This window comes from Nanorana parkeri, unplaced genomic scaffold, assembly GCF_000935625.1.
Source record: "Nanorana parkeri isolate BGI_ZX_2015 unplaced genomic scaffold, ASM93562v1 scaffold890, whole genome shotgun sequence".
NCBI lineage: Eukaryota > Metazoa > Chordata > Amphibia > Anura > Dicroglossidae > Nanorana > Nanorana parkeri.
In genome coordinates, this window is record NW_017307158.1 from 289,013 (window position 1) to 312,563 (window position 23,551).

At 40.3% G+C, this 23,551-nt stretch overlaps 1 protein-coding gene across 1 annotated transcript in view; it reads right to left on the reverse strand.

Annotated features, from left to right (window-relative positions):
* Window positions 1–1,960, reverse strand: part of MRPS23 (mitochondrial ribosomal protein S23) — a 17,215-nt gene extending 15,255 nt beyond the window's left edge. The window contains exon 1 of the mRNA XM_018565810.1: window positions 1,880–1,960. Within this exon, the coding sequence (XP_018421312.1) occupies window positions 1,880–1,923 (44 nt within the window). The 5' untranslated portion in view covers window positions 1,924–1,960. The remainder of the gene's footprint in view (window positions 1–1,879) is intronic.
* Between the last annotated feature and the right edge of the window lie 21,591 nt (window positions 1,961–23,551).

Here is a 23,551-nt window from a genome sequence, read left to right on the forward strand (position 1 = left end):
TGTGTTAGATTTGGGGGGGGGGAGAGGGGATGGATAAAGGCACTTTGTTTTGAAGAGCAACTGCATTTTTGTTGAGAAAAACAAAAACCAATCACCCCTGGGTGTACATTGCAAGTATTTTATCAGACTTTGTTGCAGATTCCTACCGGTTTCTGTTCTGAGGAAATAGCAGTTTGTTTCACCATGTCCATTTGTTATAACCAGGCGGTGGACTTTCTGTGTTCTAATGAGGAAAGCTGCAGTGTCTGCATCTTAGTGCAGCTGTCTGTCAAAATCAGTAAGCCAATCACAAGTAGGTAATAACATTTCTGGGGGCGTTCTGTACATCAACTGTGTACATGTGAACAGAACGCCTCTAGGTCGCCATATTGCATGGAATTTTTTTTTTGTGACAGATTGAGAAAATGACAGTGGCTGCAGTTTTAAATAGAAAGCGAATTTTAACAACATTAAATCACAAAATGGCTTGTATAGCAATTATATATGCTCTTATTTTTCTTGTTTTACATTTTTTCATTCTTATTTTTTTAAATGGAGTTGTTCTCTAAAGTGCACTTCTTCTTTAACACGTATTCTTTCATGCATTGGCTTCCAGTGCACAGAAACAGACATGCAGTCATTTTCCGCTGCATTGCACCACAAGGCACAAGGGAGCGTAAGCGCATTGGATCTGCATTCCCTTAGTTTGTTGAGGTGCTATTCAAAATGAATGGCACAGCAACGCACGGCACGTAATATTCATTGCTGCAAAGTCGATGATCTAAAAAGGTGTGTTTTGGCTCTAAAAGTATGTATGGCCTTTTTGGGGGGGGGGATAAAGTGTTAAAACCCATGTCATGTTATTTTTTACTGTCAGCGTACAGTTAAAATTTCTATTCCCATTCGGCCCAATGATACATGAGGAAGTTGGAGTAGATCTCTTAAAGTGAGGGGGGTTCCCTGCGTAGACAGCTGTCCCATGAACAAGTGTAACCATTGGAAGATTTCCCCTCATCTCTTAAGCCGGGTATATACGCTTCAAATTTCAGCTGGTTCTTGATGAAGAACCAACCGCGGGTGCCGCTGCTCCCACGTTTCTATATCTGTTCAGCCAGCAGGTTGAAAGAAGAATTAGAAAAGTGTATACCCAACTTTACTCTGGTGAAAAATGTAAGATTTACCAGTATCAGTAAAAGAGTGAATCTACCCTATCCGGACACAGACAGCACTAAAAAAGCATCCACATTTGTAAAATCATTCATACTCCTGCATTCAGCTCTGTAAAAAACGATATACTGTACACATCTGACGGGCGGGTTTTTTACATCTGTGTACATGAAACCTTAGGTCGCATTCACACCAGGGTGTATCATGAGTCAAATGTGCATGCTTCAACACACATTCATGATACATGCACACGCGCAGAACGAATTTGCATTTCCATAAATAGGTAATGGCACCCCATATGTGGCCAATTAAATGCCAAATTTGTGATATGTACTTCTTTTCCGCGGATGACGTGCGTCAGGGACCCAAGGGGGGTAAACGGGGATGTGCAGGAAACAAAGTCCCACAAATGTGAGAACATGCATCCGATACCGCCCAATATTAATGAATCCTTACTGTGTATCTGCAATGAACTTGTATAAGAGATAAGACCAGCTCTAATATCACTTCAATTCTATTTTACGGAACTGTCCTTACAAAAAAACATGTAGTCTGCAACCCCCCAATTTCCAGGGGAAGGGTAAGATTTTTTTGAACAGTTTAGAACATTCATTATTTGATACCTCTCTGTTCATAGAACAGCTTATTTTTCATCCTTAACATATGTAACAGTGGTTTTAAATAATAAAGAACATAAAAGTTGCCACGAATATTATTTCTCCGTTATAAATACCTAGTGAACACTGTACCAAGCTTCTCCAGCCTGCTTCCTGCCATGCTGCAACCATGGAGCCTTCTGCTCTCTGTCAAACAGCTCGGCTATCAGGCAGCGCAGCAAAACCGACAGAAAGCGCTGGAAGACATCTTTATTCCTGGAAAGTACCGACTGATATAAAAAAAATAGATCAAATGTACAACGCTAGAGACAAAAAAACTAAATCCGAGAAGCTTTAACCATACTAATTTTGCACATAATTTAAACCATGCCGGGTTAGACTTGAAACACAATAAAAAGTTGTTGCCCGATTCCAATAAACAAGATGGAGAAAATGCATACGCCCACCTTAGTGCAAAAGGAGGCATATTAATCGATCATCGAGCGCATGGCTCGATGAGGTTGTAGGGGACTTGTTACGCGGTGCCCTTCAGAGACGTGCCATGTGACCTACAGTTGGGGTTTTTTTTTTTTTGTTTGTTTTATTTCAGCGAAATCATGGTCTGGCTTCGTGTAAACACATCTTTCAAATGCCGTGAATGTTGTAGTATTACTGTAACTCTCACAATTTGTTTTGGTCTTCAGGAACATGGCTCCGAGCATTAGACTCATAGCTCACAAGTGCGAGTGTTTGGTTTGCCGTCATTGGCACGTTCCAGTCTCTTTAGCCAATAGGAAAATGGTAGGCGTTACCTAGCAAGTTTGAATCGTGCAGGCGGGTTGTATCCCGAACTTAGTAAAGGAGCTACCCGCAATTGTCAAGGTAACGTAGCGTGCAATGTCTCACTGCTTCCCTTGCGGTCGCTATGGGGCCTGGGGCAGAGGGGGCACGATCAGGAACGAAGTTGTACCTTGGTGTCCATCCGCGCTCCTGGCTGTTCTGTTCCTTGCTCGGTGTATTGTGCCCGGGTCTGCCCCCTGTCAGTGCCAGGCAAGTGCAGGACGCAGAGTTATCTACTCCTGACAGTGGGCCTGAGAGTAAGACTCTGATGCAGAGCCAGCAGCAGGCGCGGAGTAGAGAACAGAGGTACCGGTGTTGGTAACCGCTCCTCCCTACAGCAGCATCTGAATCTCCATAGCCACCCTCTATCTTGCCTCAGTGCGGATTCTGAGCTCTATGGAATTTATATGCCCAGAAACTGAGAAACCTCTATACACATGTCTAGGAAGGTTCTCATTCACAGATAAATAAAAATATGTTTATTTTAGCAGCCAGTATAAGAAAGACGAGGGATGTGACAGACGGGGAGAGTTCAGCGATCACATCGCATACAACCGACTGTCATCTCTATCTAACATAAAGGGCTTGTTCACACCAAATGCAGACCAGATCTGGATGAGTTTCTGCAGTGTGCAGTCTGCAGTGTGTTATGCCGTGTTTTTAATGCGTTCCGGGCTGTTTTTGTAAAAAAATTTGAATGACATTTATTCCGTCATGCAACACTATACTGAAATTAATTTTATACCATTTTTCTGGGGACGGATAGAGTTTTCTTTTGGTGATATCTAATCACCACTGGGGGTTTTATGTTTTACTATATTCAGGCTTTTACCGCTCATCAGTTCAGTGTTATCAGTGATGAATGGCCCTAGAATTATTGCTCTCACTCTGACGTTCACGGCGATATGTAACATGTGTACCGCAATTGTCGCTGGCGCACCCAACGCGTATTTACGTTTATATATGCGTATTCGTGGGGGACGTTTTTTTACATTTCTTTATATGTGACTTTTATTTATTTTATTTTTTTTACACTTAACGTTATTGCTATCACATACGGGGATAACAATCCCCCTATATAATAGCAAAGGCACAATGACAGGTCCTCTTTATGGAGTCTGCAGGGATTACACACCGGTATAATTTTTTCCAGCTCCGTAGGATTTTTGCCACTTAAAGCACTTTCACCCATCAGCAGCCACAACAGATGTCCCAGTGTTCAGCAGAATGGTCAGTGTCACAAAATATTTGCTGCCAAATTTGCTTGCGGTTTATATTGGTATTCTCTGCCTATCTAACAACTGAAGCTGTGCTCACTAGCCTGGCAGCATGTTCTTCAAATGTAATGTGCTGTCGGGTTTAGGGACATGTTTTAGCCCGCTGTTGGTAAGATTATTTGTTTACTTTAGTCTCAAGAAGGAATGAAACACTCGCATCTACCCAAACTGATAAAACAGGGACCATTTAGGTTAACAACTGAATAATTAGGAAGCATGTTTCAGGCAATCGGAGTAGACATTTATGGTACGCTAACAATGAAGCTGCTTGTATCTTCCCTATGAAGGTATTGACTTTCTGAAAATTGGAATCTGTGACAGACGGGAGAATTTATGAAAACTGGGACCGAATATGGAGCAGTTGCCCGGCGTAAACAATCGGCTTCTTTCTTCAGTTTGTTCAGGTAAGCTTTGAAAATGAAAACAGCTAATTGGTTACTACGGGCAACTGCTCCAGATTCTGTCTGCTGCAGTTTTGATAAATTCCCCTCAATGTATCTTCCACATGGAAACACTTGGCCCTGATGATTGGCAACACAGGCACCAATTGAAAACTAAGCTTTGACATGTTTACTGGAAACGCAGCCTACAGCATCGGGTTTTTATCAAGGCGTAGACGTTCTTAAGATTATCTAAAGCCAAAACGTTTTTTTTATTTTGGATAGAGTGGGGAATGGGTAAAACCCCATGTCAGTTTTTTTTTTCTTTGCTTTCCGTGTTCTGTTTGAAAGATTTGACTTCCTGAGACAAGAGGAAGTGAGGAGAAAGCTCTCCAAAGTAAGGTACATCTTCATTTCTATGGGGGGGTCTCTAAAGAACGTGCTTGTATTCTATACTCACTCTGGAAATGAATAAACCGCAGAGCATATGTGCTGGCCTGGCTGTGAAGAATTTGACAAGCTGGTGTGCAGCCTCATCATATCCTGCTGGATAAGGGTCAGGTGAGGTGGACCTCCCGCCTGGACTTCAATATAGTTTGTGCCTCTAAATAGAAATTCCAACAAGGTAAATGTGACCTTTCATAATGACTAGTGCCAGTAGTAAAATTGTTTGCTGCTGTCCCTGAAAAATATAAGAAGGTTATTCTTGGTTCCACCTGTGTGCAAGTACTCAAAGCTGGCATTTGGTGAACTGAACATGTTATGTGCTTTTAGAGATATACAGGCAGTCCCTGGGTTACGGACGTCCGACTTACGGACAATCCGTACGTACGAACGAGGTCCACAGTACTCCTAAATGCACCAGCAGCCACCTGTACATTTAGGAGAACTGTGGCTGCAGCGGCCTGTGTCCCTTCAAATCCCCGCTGCTCTCCCTGCCTATGTTGGCAGTTTAGAAAAATAAAATTAAAAAGACAAACAAAATTAAAAAAAAAGTTCAATAAATAAAAATAAAAAATGCAAACAAATGAACAAAAATAAAGTTTTATAAAATTTAAAAATAGGAAAAAACTTTTTTTGGTGTGTCATTTTAAATAAAAAGACATGTTTTATTATATTCTTCTGAACAACAGGAACAGACAGCAAAACAAATGTGACCCTTCCCTATGCTATCCAAAACTAAAAAAATGTTTTTTTTGGCTGGAGTTACACTTAAAAAATTTACCTGTTCCGACTTGCATACAAATTCAGCTTAAGTACACACCTAAAGTCCCTAACTTGTATGTAACCTGGGGACTGCCTGTACTTGCATAACAAACTGTGTTTAAATTTCAGGCTTCTGTGAAATGAGCTCAGGACGAAATAAGAGTTTGTTAGAAGGTTTGGCTCAAAGTGAAAAAATGTTTCAAGCGGAAATGAGAAGAATTTATGAGACGGTAGGTGCTTATAATTAATTTTTTTATAATATCGAGTTGAGTGAAAAGGAAAGTACAGGCTCTTTGAATTCTATGGTTTTAAGTATTTAGGACATCATTTAAAAAAATCATCTGCTCCTCAGCACGTCCTAAAATTAGGTAAACACAGCCTCATATGAATAGCAACACATTACATATTACACCGTGTCATTATTTATTTTACAATGTATTTTTATCTGATACTTTAAAACCATAGAATTCAAATAGTGTCCTTTTTTTAAAACATTTTTCACACTACTGTATGTGCCATCATAAAATAGGTTTAAGGGCCCATTCACACCGCATGCCTTGTCTTGCATTGGAGCTGCGCTGGAAGCAATGGCCAACGCTAGACGAGGCAGTTTGCCTTGTCATGGATGGACCATTCACACCACCGTGTTGGGGTGGGAACATGGTGGTGTGTGTGCTTAAGAATGCAATGGTCGATCGGCACTGCTTTGTGCAGTGGCTGGTGTGAATTGGCCCAAATTGTCAACAGTAAACTGGGATACGTGTCAAAGTAGAAAAAAATAGAAAATGCAAAACTGACTTAAAGTGACCTTAAACCTTCTTTTTTTTTTTTGTATATAAGGGAGGTACAGATCGTGTCCAGATCTGTTCTTATTTATTTTTTAAATGTTTCAATTCCTCGTTTTCTAGTGGGTCCCCCCATCACTGTTTCCCCTGCCCCCTAAATGGGTGCTGCCAGCAGGTAAGCGGCTGCTATGGAGGCAACATGCGTGCATGTTCCCGCAGTGACTGTGTGCGTCCATAAACCCACACAGCCCTGTGGCAGGCCCCGCCCCAGAAGGAGGCTACAATCTCCTCCCGTGCAACTAGAAAGTTCGGGACGGAGGATCGATTCGGGGGCCTGCAGTAGTCACATGCAGCACTGACAGGTAAGTGTGGGGGGAGTCCAATAGGTACTAGGCGTTTTTAGCTTAGGACATGTTCACACCATTTTCTGGACCAGATTTGGTGCATTCCAGACCAGACAAAATGAGACATGCAGCATTTTTCTGGTCTGGTCTGGAATGGACTGCGCTGGTCTGAACATAGGCCAGAAATAGCATAGGGATGCATTTTGGGTCCGGAAACAGTCTGGTCTGGTGATTATGTGGTGTGAATGGGCCCATAATGCAGAGAATGCATTATAGTCTATAACTGTCAGTGCTGGACAAAATCCCAGGCAACGGGTAGCCAATGCTCCTTAACAATTACAGCTGGTATCTAACATTTGAGGGTTTTTTCTAGTTATCCTCAATGGAGCCAACTCCTAAAAAAAGCCTGCTGGCTCCTGGATTGTACAGACTGGCTCCTAAATTCCATATTAATTTGTCCACCTAATAACTGTAACAGATCATGGTGTCATCCACTCGGCTGTACTGTTCTTATATTCCAGTCATTTACTCTGTATGACGGTATGCTATAACATTACCTAATTGATAAATACTGTATGTGTAGGTATAATAATCATCCACATAATTGTGTCTTATGTACCCATAGAACAAGTTACTGGTTTCATATTCTTTTGCAAGGCTATGTAACAATCTACCTTCACAAACCCTTTAACTTTCTTGTATTCAATTCTCAATTCACAGTATGACCATGCATTTGAGGATGATATAGTTGTGAACATAATTGACTTTAGATACAGATCACCTGATGGTAAGTGTACATTCTAGATCATTAAACCTGCCCATCCTTATTTATTGTTCTATTATCATTTACAGTGGATGACGCACAATTTTTCCTTGCATGATTTAACCCTTTTGCTTCCAGGCCCTGCATTCCATTTTTGCAGTTTTTCACTTTTTTTTTTCTCAACTGTAGCTTTTAGAGTTTGTAAAAGACCCCCCAAAACCATACATTTCCTGAAAGCACAGGAGCAGTAGAATACAAAGATGGTGCTACTAATTTTGTAGGTCCCCTGACAGTTGCGCAAATGTTTATCAAGTCAATATTTTCAATAAAAATACATTAAAATCATTATCAGAGAACACAAAGAACCATAATTTACAAGATTCCTACTAAATGTAAAAGATAAAACTGTACTGAATTAATAAATATATATTTGTAAATTAGTTAAATTGCGCCTTTTTGCAAAACGGCAAAAAACGAAGGTACGCAAAACTGTAACTAAGCAACTTATGCGAAAATTGTGTTGTGGTAACGGTTGATCTCCAATTCCATTTGTCTGCTGGGTTGCTGAGCGTTGTGATAAAATGATGCAGGCATACATTTAATTGCCATACAGCTTATTACAACAGACAGCAATGCATCACAGTGCTTTGCCAGGCTTTTGAGTTCATGTTGTTTGAAAAAGGAAAAATCAAGCACTGCGATGTGTTTTACCAACTCACTGCAGCGTATGTGCATAACGTACACCACAATATGGTGCACACTGTTGCATGTTTATGTTGTTTGTGGAGGGGGGGTGTTTACTGTACTTGTTTTTAATTTTTATTCTTGTATTTTACATTACTGTTGGGGGCTTTGGGGAAATATCAGGGGTCTAAACACACCTCTGATATTTCCCTTTTGAAATTGTGCCCTCAATCTCCTTCTCTGCATCCCCAGCACTCAATGAACAGTAAGTACAGAGGATTCCTGTTTATTCACAAACTGAGGCAATAGTAAATGTTTATTACCTCCTCAGTTATGAATGGTCAAGAAAGCCTCTGTACTGAGCTGCTCCTGTCCATTTATAAAGGCAATAGTAATGTCCCCAGTCATCAATTAATAGGAAGTAATGTATAGCACTTCCTATTCATTTATGACTGGGTCCCTACTAATCTCTCGCTATCTCCTCAGTTTATGAACAAACAACGGATCGATCAGTTTTGATCACTCCAGTGTTCGTTCAGTGAAGGGAAGGATCAGCAAATATTTTGACATTTTTGCTAATACTCCACCCAGCATCCTGACAGCTGATTACAGCCGATTGCTGATGCAGAGGGACACAGACTACAACATGCAGCTGGCTCCCAGTAGAGAGTTGCAAGATGGCAGGAGGGGAGTGATTTTTAATGAATAGCTGTCATCAACAGCTTGTCAGCCGCTTATGACAGCAATTCTTGTACACAGAAGTGTTAGGGGGGACCCTTCTGCTTTAAGCTTATAGTTGATTGAAGTGACCCGGAGCTTATAGCAGATGGGTGAAAGCCAGCGACGTAAGGCATACTGACCTGGTCAGCGGAAAACTACTTTGTTCCACCATATGCCTATGTCGTTAACAGGGAAAGGGTTAAAGCTCATTTTTCCTTTTTTTTTAAAAACCCAGATGTTGGAAAACTAATCTCCTCCCTTTTTTTTTTTTTAGAAAAAAGCTTTGCTTTAAAACTCACCTTCTCCCCACTGCTGTCCCTTGCAGACTCACTGCTCCAGGGCTCATCTGTTTCTGGGTTGAGTTACACCCGGCATCAAACATTTTAACAATACTGAGTATTTGGGCGAGTACGAATGCTCGCCCCAAATGCTCCGATACTGGAACTTGCAATCTGCTTGGCGCCCCGGCTTCCTGATTGGTCAGGAAGTGAAGCCGATGTTCTTTCGGTAGAACACCGGCTTCCCAGGCACAAGGAAGCTAGGTGGCAGATCATGATCTGCCGCCCAGCTTCCCTATAATCGGGGCACATGGCACTGGTATCGGTATTTGCTATCGGCACACTGTTTACTAATGTGTTTGATGTCTATATAGTATTACAAGTTATAATTATAACACATTCTCATAATTTTTTTTTGTTGTTAATGTCAGGACCTATTCCATGGGACTTTTCTACAAAAGCAACTGGAGAAAGAAAACATAAACGAGACACAACACAAAGGGTAATTCTCACTACTTTTTAATGTTAAATCTAGCCACCACTCAAGCTCGTTCCTCTGATGGACTACAATCTCAATACAAATTAAATGTGAGATTGTAGTCCATCACGGGAGTGAGCCTGGAGTAGTGGTTACTTTACAACACACACAGGGACCATGTGGAACAAAAGTAGCCACCCTCCAGAAGGAAGGACAGTGTCACAATGAATTCAGAGATGATTTGAGAAGCTACAGCTGAGTGATACACAAATAAGATACATTTTTGCTATTAGTTATGGTACTTGAATGCATTTTTAAGGTTAAACTCCTGAATTAAAATGTCACATTAAAAATGTTAGCGTCATTGTTAAAGGAGAACTATGAGGTGAGTGCTTTTCACTCACCTCATAGTTCTAGCCAACCTGTGACAATGAGACTGTCACAGGTCGGCTCAGTAGATCGGGAGGTGAGCGAACACATACCGGCGTTCGCTCACCTCTTGATCCTGTCACGGCTCTCTGCCATGACAGGGGAGGGACAGATCGGACAGGGGAGGGGGCGGGTACAGCTGGCTCTGCCTCTAGATAGGCAGAGCCAGCTGTCACTCAGGCAGCTGGGCGGATCCAGACATAATTGTCGGGATCTGCTTCAGCTGCGGCATCTCAGTATACCCCGAGTTGTAGCTCGCGGTATACTGAGCTTAGGGTGACGGGAGGACACTAGTTTGTGTCCTCCCGTTACCCTAAGGAGAACTATGGGGAAAAGCCTTAACCCCATAGTTCTCCTTTTAAGCATTTCCTTTGAACACATCCTGCTTCGATAGTATGTTAAAAATTCCCGTGATGTTTATAACTTGCCTAGAGGAGAATTATAGAGAAAGAGAAGAGAAAATAGGGATGTGGTTTGTAGTCTTGTCCTTTCCTCTTTTCTATCTGTCCTCAATTCACTTTTTTTTATTTTGGACTTGCTGTAAGACGTTTGGGCTATACTTGGCATCATTTTGCAGAGTATAGATTTAACATGAACCTTAGCAACAAATTAGAAATTGATTAGTAACATTATAACTACATTAAGCTATTATCTAAAGCCAATCTTCTGTTTTTGTTTTTTTTTTAGTTTTGGATAGAATAAGGGAGACTTATAACCCTTTATCTGCTTTTTTTGTTGTTGTTGCTGCCATCTCCGTCCCATTGGGAGGATTCCCTTCACTTCCTGTCCAATAACCACAACAGAAAGTAAGGGGGATATCGCTCCAAAGTGAGATACATTCCTATTGGTCAGCAGAGTCACCAGAACTAGTGTCCCCTTTAGAAGATTTACCATCTATTCCTGGTCTGGCGACAACCCAAGATTTGGGGTTTTCTTGATAACGGTCACCAGGACAAATAGAGGCGTGAATCTCCCTAAAGGTGGCCATACACTTTACAACCATCGCAAGACTAAGGTCTTGCGATGGTTGTAAAGTACTTAAAAAAACGTACGATCTGCCCATCTTGGACAGGCAGATCGTACTCTCGATCATCGCAAGCCCGCCCCCCTGAGGGGCGGGCTTGCGATGACCGCAATGCTGAAAGGGCAGTGTGCACACACCGGCCCGTTTGGCATTTGTCTCCCGAGCACCGTTCTAACCAGGCGAAAATCGTACGATTTTCGGCTGGTTTTCTAGCGTGCTCCTTAGACAAAAGACGTGCGACCGTACAGTAGAAATGGTCGCACGTCTTCATTCACACTGCTCGATTCTCGTACGATCGCGGGATTTCCCGCGATTCTCGTAGAGAATCGAGCAGTGTATGGGCACCTTAAGGGGGACACAGACATCAATAGAAACCTGACGTGTTCTAATCCTTCTTCACTCCATCAAAACTAAAAAAATAATTTTGCCTTCAGTTGCAGTTTAGGTGGGAATGAAAAGTAAAGTCATGTGCTTCTATTCACACAAACCAATGTAAACAGGCACATGGCAAGAGCATCCCTGGTGTTTACCACTAGCAATTAGAGCCTTATTTAGGAGTAGGTTAAACAGAGCAGGCAAACATACTCAATACAAATTAAATGTGAGATTGTAGTCCATCACGGGAGTGAGCCTGGAGTAGTGGTTACTTTACAACACACACAGGGACCATGTGGAACAAAAGTAGCCACCCTCCAGAAGGAAGGACAGTGTCACAATGAATTCAGAGATGATTTGAGAAGCTACAGCTGAGTGATACACAAATAAGATACATTTTTGCTATTAGTTATGGTACTTGAATGCATTTTTAAGGTTAAACTCCTGAATTAAAATGTCACATTAAAAATGTTAGCGTCATTGTTAAAGGAGAACTATGAGGTGAGTGCTTTTCACTCACCTCATAGTTCTAGCCAACCTGTGACAATGAGACTGTCACAGGTCGGCTCAGTAGATCGGGAGGTGAGCGAACACATACCGGCGTTCGCTCACCTCTTGATCCTGTCACGGCTCTCTGCCATGACAGGGGAGGGACAGATCGGACAGGGGAGGGGGCGGGTACAGCTGGCTCTGCCTCTAGATAGGCAGAGCCAGCTGTCACTCAGGCAGCTGGGCGGATCCAGACATAATTGTCGGGATCTGCTTCAGCTGCGGCATCTCAGTATACCCCGAGTTGTAGCTCGCGGTATACTGAGCTTAGGGTGACGGGAGGACACTAGTTTGTGTCCTCCCGTTACCCTAAGGAGAACTATGGGGAAAAGCCTTAACCCCATAGTTCTCCTTTTAAGCATTTCCTTTGAACACATCCTGCTTCGATAGTATGTTAAAAATTCCCGTGATGTTTATAACTTGCCTAGAGGAGAATTATAGAGAAAGAGAAGAGAAAATAGGGATGTGGTTTGTAGTCTTGTCCTTTCCTCTTTTCTATCTGTCCTCAATTCACTTTTTTTTATTTTGGACTTGCTGTAAGACGTTTGGGCTATACTTGGCATCATTTTGCAGAGTATAGATTTAACATGAACCTTAGCAACAAATTAGAAATTGATTAGTAACATTATAACTACATTAAGCTATTATCTAAAGCCAATCTTCTGTTTTTGTTTTTTTTTTAGTTTTGGATAGAATAAGGGAGACTTATAACCCTTTATCTGCTTTTTTTGTTGTTGTTGCTGCCATCTCCGTCCCATTGGGAGGATTCCCTTCACTTCCTGTCCAATAACCACAACAGAAAGTAAGGGGGATATCGCTCCAAAGTGAGATACATTCCTATTGGTCAGCAGAGTCACCAGAACTAGTGTCCCCTTTAGAAGATTTACCATCTATTCCTGGTCTGGCGACAACCCAAGATTTGGGGTTTTCTTGATAACGGTCACCAGGACAAATAGAGGCGTGAATCTCCCTAAAGGTGGCCATACACTTTACAACCATCGCAAGACTAAGGTCTTGCGATGGTTGTAAAGTACTTAAAAAAACGTACGATCTGCCCATCTTGGACAGGCAGATCGTACTCTCGATCATCGCAAGCCCGCCCCCCTGAGGGGCGGGCTTGCGATGACCGCAATGCTGAAAGGGCAGTGTGCACACACCGGCCCGTTTGGCATTTGTCTCCCGAGCACCGTTCTAACCAGGCGAAAATCGTACGATTTTCGGCTGGTTTTCTAGCGTGCTCCTTAGACAAAAGACGTGCGACCGTACAGTAGAAATGGTCGCACGTCTTCATTCACACTGCTCGATTCTCGTACGATCGCGGGATTTCCCGCGATTCTCGTAGAGAATCGAGCAGTGTATGGGCACCTTAAGGGGGACACAGACATCAATAGAAACCTGACGTGTTCTAATCCTTCTTCACTCCATCAAAACTAAAAAAATAATTTTGCCTTCAGTTGCAGTTTAGGTGGGAATGAAAAGTAAAGTCATGTGCTTCTATTCACACAAACCAATGTAAACAGGCACATGGCAAGAGCATCCCTGGTGTTTACCACTAGCAATTAGAGCCTTATTTAGGAGTAGGTTAAACAGAGCAGGCAAACATTTAATATGCAGTTTGAATACATAAGTATTTACTGTTGTTCCAGCCAAAGGAACTTCTTTTCTCTCTGTCTTCTGATTTACACACATTTGTGACATGGCACAGCCACAGAGGTGATGCATTTTTTTTTTTTGTGTAATTCAGCTTTTTTTTTTGTCACCTCTCCTCCTACAAGTTGTTCACTAAACATTGAATTGGCGGCGCCATCTCTGTTCAATTAGCAGAAAGATTTCCAAGAAGCCCTAAAACTAAATCAGGCAATAATTAATTGATCTTAACTGTGTGGCATATGTGTGTAAATCACAAGAAGCCATAATTTATTATTTCTATGCTCCACTGGACTCGTTTAATCATAGGAACATCTTAGCTACAGTCTAGAGAGTTCATGCCTGTAGCCCAGAGTTGAGGAGGAGGCTTTAGGATTCCTTTTATAGATGTGAATTCTGCCTTCCACAATTGATTTGCATGGAAAGGGGGCATGGCTTAGCTGAACCTGCACAGGTTTAAGTGCACCTATATTTACTTTCACCAGACTTTCTACCAAAGATGTTTCCTCCCTTGTTTTATAGAGTGCCTAGGGAGCTCCTAAAATTGATGCGCCAATATGATGCAATAATCAACAAATCGGCTGAAGTCAGTACTCTGCCCTTTTTGCCTTCTATGATTTTTTTTTTTATCAACCTGATAGACAGCCACATTGACTGATAAAGTGAGCCAAGGGAAAGGCCTGGCCCAGGAAATAACGTTTAACAAGTCAATATTTACATATCACTGCCAGGACTCTGCAAAAGATAAGAGAAATGTATGGGCACTCTTGGATGCCTGCACTAACATTGTGGTGCAAGCTTACAATGCATAAGGTGGGCATATTGAGCTTGATATTGTTAACAAATATTTAATGAAAATCGCCCTTAATTTCTTTACATTAGGTTTTGTGTACTTTTTTTTGAGTTTATAACACCCTTTTATTTATTTCAGGAGCACAACAGTACCTTCATTCAAGCATGTGCAATAGGCAAGTTTTTGTTGGTATTATACCAGTAAGCCTAAAACACAAAATTGAGTTTGTACATTTTCAGATGTTGGTGGTCAGTATTAGAAGCTAGGTTATTTGAGAGAAATTAGTCTTATTGAAAGTAAGAGGAAAGGTGAATTTCTTGGCTTTTTGTGTGGTAAACTGACAAAGAATTGGATTGGTCATCTTTAAAGTGGGCCTCTACTCAAATATTTACAAACTGATAAGGTAACGGTCTTGCTAGGGTGAAGAAAGAGTATTTCAAGGACTTGAAATATTGACCTGTCAGTGCTAGATGCATATATAAAGACCTTTTGACTTTTTGGTCACATGTCGACCGAACAGGAGAATAAACTGTTCTGAACTCTGATTATCCCCTTCTACAGGGATCACATTCTGTAATCCCAGGGTTTTCTCCAGAAAGGTCAAGTATTTCAGCACTTCTGTTTCTTTTTTCCTGTCAATCCAGCAAGAAGGCCTTACTTTATTAGCAACACTATGGTTGAGGTGCAGTTTAGAACACGCGTGCGCAGGCCTGTAGTAAGTGTTTTGCATACATGCATAACAATGAATACATATCTGATGCAAATTATGGTAATTTTAAATAAGATACATTATGGTTGATTAAGGTTAACAAAATATTTTTTCTCATCAATGTAGAGGACAGCTCCAATGACAGCATAGAAGATGATTCTAATACTACTTACTTGTTTCCTATGGAGGTAATTTTCACTTTTGACTAGTTCCTTTATTCAGCATCCATTATAGTTTAATTTTGCTCATGCTTCCAAATATCAAGAAAAACTGTCATTAGATGACCACGGAGACTGCCTCTGCTGAACTCCTTAAAATGCTTGTTGCCTTGCATGTGTTAACCTACTGTCTGCAACAGTTGCTGACTAGTGACTGTCCTAGTGTGAGCAAGAGAAATTGTAAGCACAAGTTTACATACGTAGTAAATTCAGTGGATAAGCAAGGGTAGCATAACAGACATCCCTTAGCCTGAGCACAATGCCTAATGCTCAACCTAACCCTAGATCTCAGTGGGCCACAATCTAATGATCATTGGTGCTACTATTGTGCTGAAAAATGAGTGCACCAATTTTGTGCTGTAATATGAATCAGACAACTTTAGCACTGACAGTGCACCACATTATCAATCACAAAAAGCTGAATGCAGCTGATGCAATGTAGTTATAATTATTAATCATATAATGCTATTAAACTCTTGGTGTGTTATGGTCTATTGAATTGGTTGAAACCTATACTAGAAATCCTATCGGTGTACTGATTTGTTTATATGAATACTAGATAGAAAGTTCTAAAGCTGGCCATGCACCAGTAAAATGCCATTTGAAAACAATTGTCTTCAGAACATTCGATATTTTTTATAATGGGGTCAAATCAACGATCATGTTCGACCAGTGACAAAAAAAATCAAGTGGGTGGGATGGACAAATATCTACCGGTGTATGGCCAGCAGTGTACACTTTCCTTGTAGGGTATGTGATGTGTATGCAGTGAAATCACCATGTTGAATAGTGTTCTTAATAGGAAAACATCTGTTCCCACACAATCTCAGAACGCAATTTAGAAACCTTTACAAACGTCTCATATCTCTCATCTAAAAATTTGTAGCTATCTTTAGAATAGGTATAGTTGTAAAGAAGGTAAAGGTTAGAATGCAGATGATTGCCCATAACACTTGTTGTTTTTTTTATTTTTGTAGAGATCAGATGGCAATTTAAGTAGGACATTTATAATTGGTAAGGTGTTTTAAGTGTAAAATTTCTTTCTGCTAAGTGAATGCTTTATATAGTATCCCTATTTTGGTGAGTTTGTGTATAAACAGCAGAAATGTTTCCCAAATATGGCTTAGCAAAAATGAGAACATGCAACCCATATGCTAGAGTGCAACTGAAGCCAAAACACAAAAATCTTCCAATGGGTACACTAGTTCTGGTGACCCTGCTGACTACCAAGGAATTGCCTCTCTTTGGAGGGATTTCCTCTCACTTTCTGTTGCGCTATTGAACAGGAAGTGAAGGAAATCTCCCCAATGGCACACAGAGGGCTAAAAAAAAAAAAAAGATGAATAACCTTCCCTTGATCAATCTGAAAAACAAAAATTGTTTTGGCTTCAGTTCTACGTTAACTTTTATTTTAATCATAGAGTGGTTAACGTGTCAAACCGCTAACCATTTTCAGAGGACAGTCGACCATGGAGGCATAGTCACTCTCCTCTCCTATTGCCACTCTTATACTTTGCAATGTGGTTATCTGTTCTCCACTGTTACATGCTGTATTTCTGTTAAAAATGGTTGGTCTTATATTATCACTTCAGCAACTTATTGTCAAACACAGAATGGTAATTAAGTGAAGTTAATTTACAGGTTAAGGTTTATAATAATCCTATACTCAGTCCAGAACCCATGTACGGGAACCCCAAGATAACAGCAGTTTGTTACACCTGTGGCACAATTAATTTTCAGCATTGCCTTGGTCAAAGGCTTATATCCATAAATTAGAACCCCAACTTATGTTTTAGGGCACTAAGGGTTCCATTTTGGAATATATTGTTCTGGAAATAGCAATTTTGGGGGATTGCAAAACAGTATTGGAACAGACATTTGTGTTGGTGGAGTAACTGCACATTCATGCATAGGGGTCCAAAATTTGAAAAGTCCTTAGTTTGGACAATCAATCATATTATCTGAATGGCTTTGGCTTACACCTATAAGTATCATTGTGTTTGATGCATGGAGAGCTCCGTTTTCATTCTTGGGGTAATATTAAATTAGCCTCTGCATATTACACAGCATACAGTTGACAATTATTATTTTTTATTCTGTTAAAACATATTATACGGATTAATATTTCCTTATTGTAAAATAAGCAGGGCTTGAAAATTCTCTCGTCTGTGACGAGAGGACGCCGGATGCTGACGAGTAGCTTGCCGGCTGTTGTAATTAAACAGCGGGACGGGAGCTTCTTGGATGGCTGTTTACATACAACCGGTCTGGCAGCTGTAGAGCCACTCGATCACTTGTACAATGTTCTGCATTCAGCTGTCATTCTCCAACTTCTGTAGCTAGAGAAGCTGGTGAAGCAGATCTCTGCTTCATCAGCTTCTTTGGGGGTCCCTAGGTGACAGGGGTCCTAGAGACCCCTGATGTCTGGGGACCTGTCTGTGTAAATTGGCTATCACATAGGAGGCGTCTTAGCACCCTATGTGATGGCAATAAAGTTAAGTGAAAATATATATATATATATAGTCAAATATTAAAAAAAACACAACATTTTTTTAAAAGTCCCCTGCCCCCACATACACACACAAACATGTGTCGGGTGCGCCTCGTGTGAAAATGGTGATTGCGCCACACATGTTACATATCACAGTGAAAGTCCGAGTGAGGGCAATAATTTTAGGGCCGTTAATCACTGATAACGCTAAACTGATGAGCAGTAAAAGCTTTTAAAGCGTTGCCTAGGGCCAATTTTGGGTATGGTATTTTTTTGCGGGCGCACACAATTTTCAAGTTTGACATGTTTGGTGTCTATTTACCCAACATGACCCCGTCTTTTATATTTTACCAAAAATATGGGTAAGAATAAATGTTTAACATAACGTAGGGGAAAAAAATAATTCTAAATTTACGGTACTTTGTTCATTATATAGTAAATAATAAAAACCCCAGTGGTGATTAAATACCACCAAAAGAAAGCTCTATCTGTCCCCAAAAAATTTTAACATAAATTGAAGGGCTATAGTGCAGTCATGCTTCAGACACGCTAAAATGATTCAAGCCTTGAAAATAAGTATATTGAGGAGCTTTATTTTAGGCAGAGGACTTCTTATAATATTCAAATAAGTATATTGGGATGCCTTGTTAGGCAGAGGACTTCTAATTTATGGATTAGTTTCCTATAATCAACCGATTAACAGGATCAATAGAGTACTTGATTCATTTTAGAAAGGATGCAGTAAGGCTGATTTGCTAAAGAAAAGTATCTCCATCCACAAATTGTAGCTGTATTCACTTTGAATTCCCTCATTTTACTGAGCAACGATTCTCATTTCCTTTAGAATCTCAACCTTATTGTTTTCGATTATAAACGACCACCAGTAATCCTTGCTGCTGGTGTCTTTCAGTGTGCAGTTTTCAGCACAAGTGCTTTGGGACTGCTGCTAGCAGAGGATGTGGTGAATATACAGAACAAAGGGATATTTAATGTCTTATTTTAGTGGTTAAGAGGGTTAAGGGTTCATTTTAAAGCCCATCTCCAGGCAAGTCTTAATTTTTAGGCTAACCCTCCCTCCACCTCCTTATAGAACCTCCTATTTTTATTTCTTCTTCTTATCTTGGTCCTGTCAGAAGAAAATCTTCTTTGCAGCCTGGGGGATGTTCGTTTTGCCGTGTATTACTCTTTCAGCAGTGCAGGGAGTCGTCGTCAGCAGGCCACACTACATCATGTAGATGGTTCCTGCAGAGCTAGTCGGGAGCCTTGAGGAGACCAGTCACTCTGTGCCAGCTTGGTCTCCCTCGCATGAAATGCTGCCTCAAGCACAGTTAAAAGTAGCATTTTGTGATTTAATTGGGGATCAGATAAGCTTGCGGCATCTTAAAGAAAAAAAACCATATAGCAAAGATAAGGCCCGTTCTTTCCTCCTCAAATGAAAAAAAAATCTGCCCAAAGCTTTTAAAGGTAAGGCGGGGAAGGGTTAGGGATTAGGGATACTTTGCAACATCGAGACAGTTAGGGAGGTGCTACACGGTTTAGACTCTCCACCTATCTGACAATCTACTATATCGCATTAGACCAGTATCTCAGTGTTTAGAATTTTGCTGCAGAGAATGCAGATATAAAAAGTTCACGCTGTAATGTGGATTTGTGTATATTCTTCAACCAGTCACTAGTATTACAAATTCCATAATGCACATTATAAGAAATAAAATGTTTTATTTTGATTTAAAAACAAATGGGTGCATATAGGTCAGGTTTTGACCTTTCCTTTTATTCTCAGGAGAGCAGTCTAAAAGTGATGGCTTTCATCAGGCAGAGCTGGAACATTGTAAGGTAAATATTTTTGTTTTGCATTCATGTTGCTTTGTTTCTGACATGACAAGCCCACCGTCTCCTCCTCCCATCTTTTCCACTGCAGCGGCTGGGACTAGGAGGCTTTTGCAGGTGTACCCGATGGTTAACTTTTTTTGTCAGAATCTTTCCTTCATTTTAAATTCCTGAACCACGGCAAAGTATGTTGGAAGCTGATAGTTTGCTATAGGCAACAGAAAAATCACCACAAAACACTTTTTTTTATATTGGCCCCAAAGTTTTCTATGCAGTCTGGTTACCAAATGAATTTGACAGAAGCAAGGTTAAACATTGTGTTTGAAAACTTAACACAGCAGAAGTTATCACAAACAGATGATGTAGGCTAAACTCTGATGTTTCACTTTATCAAACTTTATTGTCTTCAGACAACCTCCTTCTCTGTGATTAAGTTCTATACCAGTGTGAAATGAATCAGGGAGGAGCCTGTATCTGGCAGAATGAAGTTGTCTATGGGCAATAAAGTTTTAGGAGGTAGAACTTTGTTTGTGGATTATTCTGGAGGGTGAGATGTACCATTAGGACCAGATTACCTGAGGTTGGCATTGTTTATAGCATCTGAGAGCTTACAGTAGTACCACTATTGATGGCAACATCAGCAATAAACGTTTTACAGTAAACTCTGTAACAAAGACTAGAGGCCACCACCTAAAATTGGTGGAGAAAAGATTTTACCACAAAGGGAGTAGGGGCTTTTTTTTTCCAGTTAGAGCTGTTACATTTTGGAACTCTGCCACAAGCAGTGGTATCAGCTGAGAGTATTGAATCATTCAAAAAGCATTTAGATACCTTCCTCAGAGACTGTAACATACAGGGGTACAGGTACTCTTAAATACAAGACCCTACACGCACGCACGTGCACAATAACACACAGATACACAAATGTTAAACTTGATGGACCTGTGTCCTTATTCAACCTCAAATACTATGTATCGGCAAGTAATAGTTGCCTCAAGCCAAATACCCAAGTTGGATTTATTATTGTTTTGATTAAATCAGATACTTTCCTTTGTAAAATCGTTTTACTGGTTTTTTTTTTCAGACTGAAAACAAGTTTTAAGCTTCTGTGCTTTTTTTTCTTTTTAGAGTGAAACATTTTGTAGATTTAACAGCAACACACTAACTTATTCCCTTTTGTGGTTTCTTTAGCATAGCTATACAACTGGAAATCTGTCCTCATTCATCGAACTTTCTGCAAGGACCAAAGAAGCTTGCTTTCCAGATGGTATAAAAAAATAATATTTTGTACTTTTTTTCTGTTTTGTTTTTAATATTCTTCAACACACTTTGGTTATCTCTAATATAAAGTCAATTGTTTTGCACATTTTTTTTCTGATCTATTCTCCAAAATGGAGGTTGGGATTTTTTACAGATAAGGTGTAGGAAATTGCCTTTCAAAATTACTTTGTGTGTGTATGTACGCACCTCATATGTATGTTTTCTAGCATTTATGTTTTGAGAAAACCTTTTGGGAAAAACAAAGTAAAAAGGAATAAAACAAAAAGTTGTAAAGAAAAGCTGAGGAAATATGCTGTTGGCATATATGTTCTTTAAATGTACCCCTGTAGTGCCTTCCAGAGCTCATTGAAGTTTTCTTCCTCAAAGTACAAACAAGCACACCACCCACCTGGATCATTCCGTGCAATGTTTGCATTTGATCGATCTAGGTCTGGCTGGGGGAGCGGGAGGTTGGCATGTCTATGGCTATACAGACAGTATTTTTTACACTGGGGCTGGCAAAGCACAAAAATAAAGTGTTATTTGGTACAGCTTAGTTTGTTTAGCTTTCCAACAAGTTAGTGGTTTTATTTGTTTTAGTAGTGCTCTGCACAACTACAAAAACCTTTATTAGGCTTGATGATTATCTTGGTAAGACATTTGCAGGAGATGGGCAGTAATTCAGTATTTGGTTGCATTTTTCCAAGCTTGGTTGATGGGTCCTATTCCTATTTTTTGTATGTCTTAGCAGTGTAGTCCATTCCATTGAAATGTTTCTCATAATTAGTGAACAAAAATGTACTATTGTTTTGTATGCTGTTTAAACTTTTTGTTTTATATTGTATGAATGAATATCTTTATTTCATAACTATCTCTTACATAAAGCATGCATGAAAGCACAGCACTGCCTAAATGGTTGATAAAGGCCTATGTAAACTTTAAGGCTTTACATCTCTTATAGTATTAGGGGGAGGTGGGAGTGTTCCTCTCCTCAGTCATTTAGCAGTCTGTGTTCATGCCCTGCTATTCTGGTGTCTTTTCTTTTTGCTTACAGCTGTAGAAAAAGTCTCCATAGTGGATAATTTCACTGTTGGTTTTTAAAATAAACCAGCTCTGGAACTGTGTAGCTGCACTGCCTCCATCACCTCCATTTGGCATCAACATGCTTAAATATGATCCAAGCATGTAGGATATACGCCAACTACCCTCTAAAGTCTGAGGCCAACTCTAGTCAATAACTACAGTAGATTTACATTGTTATAATCTGTTTAGAGCATACAGACTAAGAATAATTGTTCTTCTGATACCCCCTTTCTAGAGAGGCTTATCTGGGGAAACAGATGAACTCTTCAGGTTTGCTCTTGTAAGAACAAACCTGAAGATCTTTGCTCATTCTTTTGGTTATGTCAAAACAGCCCTTCTCCAGATTGAAGTTATCAGAAAGTAAAAGTAGCATTAGTAGCAGCTCAGGATTGCACCTTGAAACACCAACGAAGGGACCACAAAAGCATCTTAAACTAATCTCAACTGCAAGCTAATTGCACCTGACGGCATGCTTCGAGGAGTGTATAATGTATATATGTGTCAAGTGAAATGCAAATTTTTTGTTTCCTACACAAATATCTAGAAGTCTGTCTTGCGTGCAAATTAATGTGTCATTATTGTTTTTTGTTTATAGGCCACACTCAATCATTGATGCCATATTCTGGTTCAAATATTGGCAACATAACATTTTTTGTCTCTCCACTTGACACCTCAGTTTCAATGCAGAGAAAGTCCTTTATTAAGAGACACCGCAAGGACTGTTCTTTTGAAGACACTAGAGAACTTTCTTATAATGACTACCAACCAGATGTGAGTGGGCTCCAATGTGGCAGGGATGCTGCTTACGCACCAGACACCGATCTTGCTTACTATTACCCAGATATGGTAGAATGCATCAGACGGCTATGGGAATTGCCATGGAAAAAGCGTGTGGCTGACAATATTGTCCAGTACTATAAACGAATAATTTGGAATGCTCACAAAAAATTATCCACAAAACAAATGTTTTACAGACCTTCCAGGGAATATAAAACTACTAAGGGATGCTCAAGGTACACAAACACAGTGTGCCGAAGTAAGCATTTTAAAAAATCCCGTTTTATGGTGTCTGCAGTACACAGTCCCGGAAATAAAACGTTCACTGTAGACTCCAGTAAGGATTGTACTTTCATAACCTTGGACAATGTTTTTACCAAACAAAACAAAGTGGATACTCATGAGAGTGGTTCTTGCATGAAGGACCAAAACAGGCAGCTTTCTGTCATGAAGTATACTCCAGTCAAAAGAAATGTCTGTTCTTTGTTTCCTTTAATTTACAGCCCTAATGCCAAGTCTAAGGTGGCTTGTAGTACTGTTGATGACAGGACCATAATCCTAGAAGAAACATTCACTTGCCAAAGCCCAATAGAAACTGATGATGCAAATTCCTCCTCTTACCACAACAATATTGGTCAGCTTTCAGAAGTGACACATTCATTTTCCGCAATCCCTGTATTACAGAGCCCCAGAAAAAATGCCATTGCATTAAGCTCCAATATGGTAAGTAAAGCTACTACTTCATGCAAATCTGTTACCATGCAGAACCAAGTGGAAAGAATTAAGACTGATTCTTTTTACATCAACAAACCGAATAGGCAGACCTTTACACACAAAAAACGGTCAGAAACTCATGATGTCAATTCCTC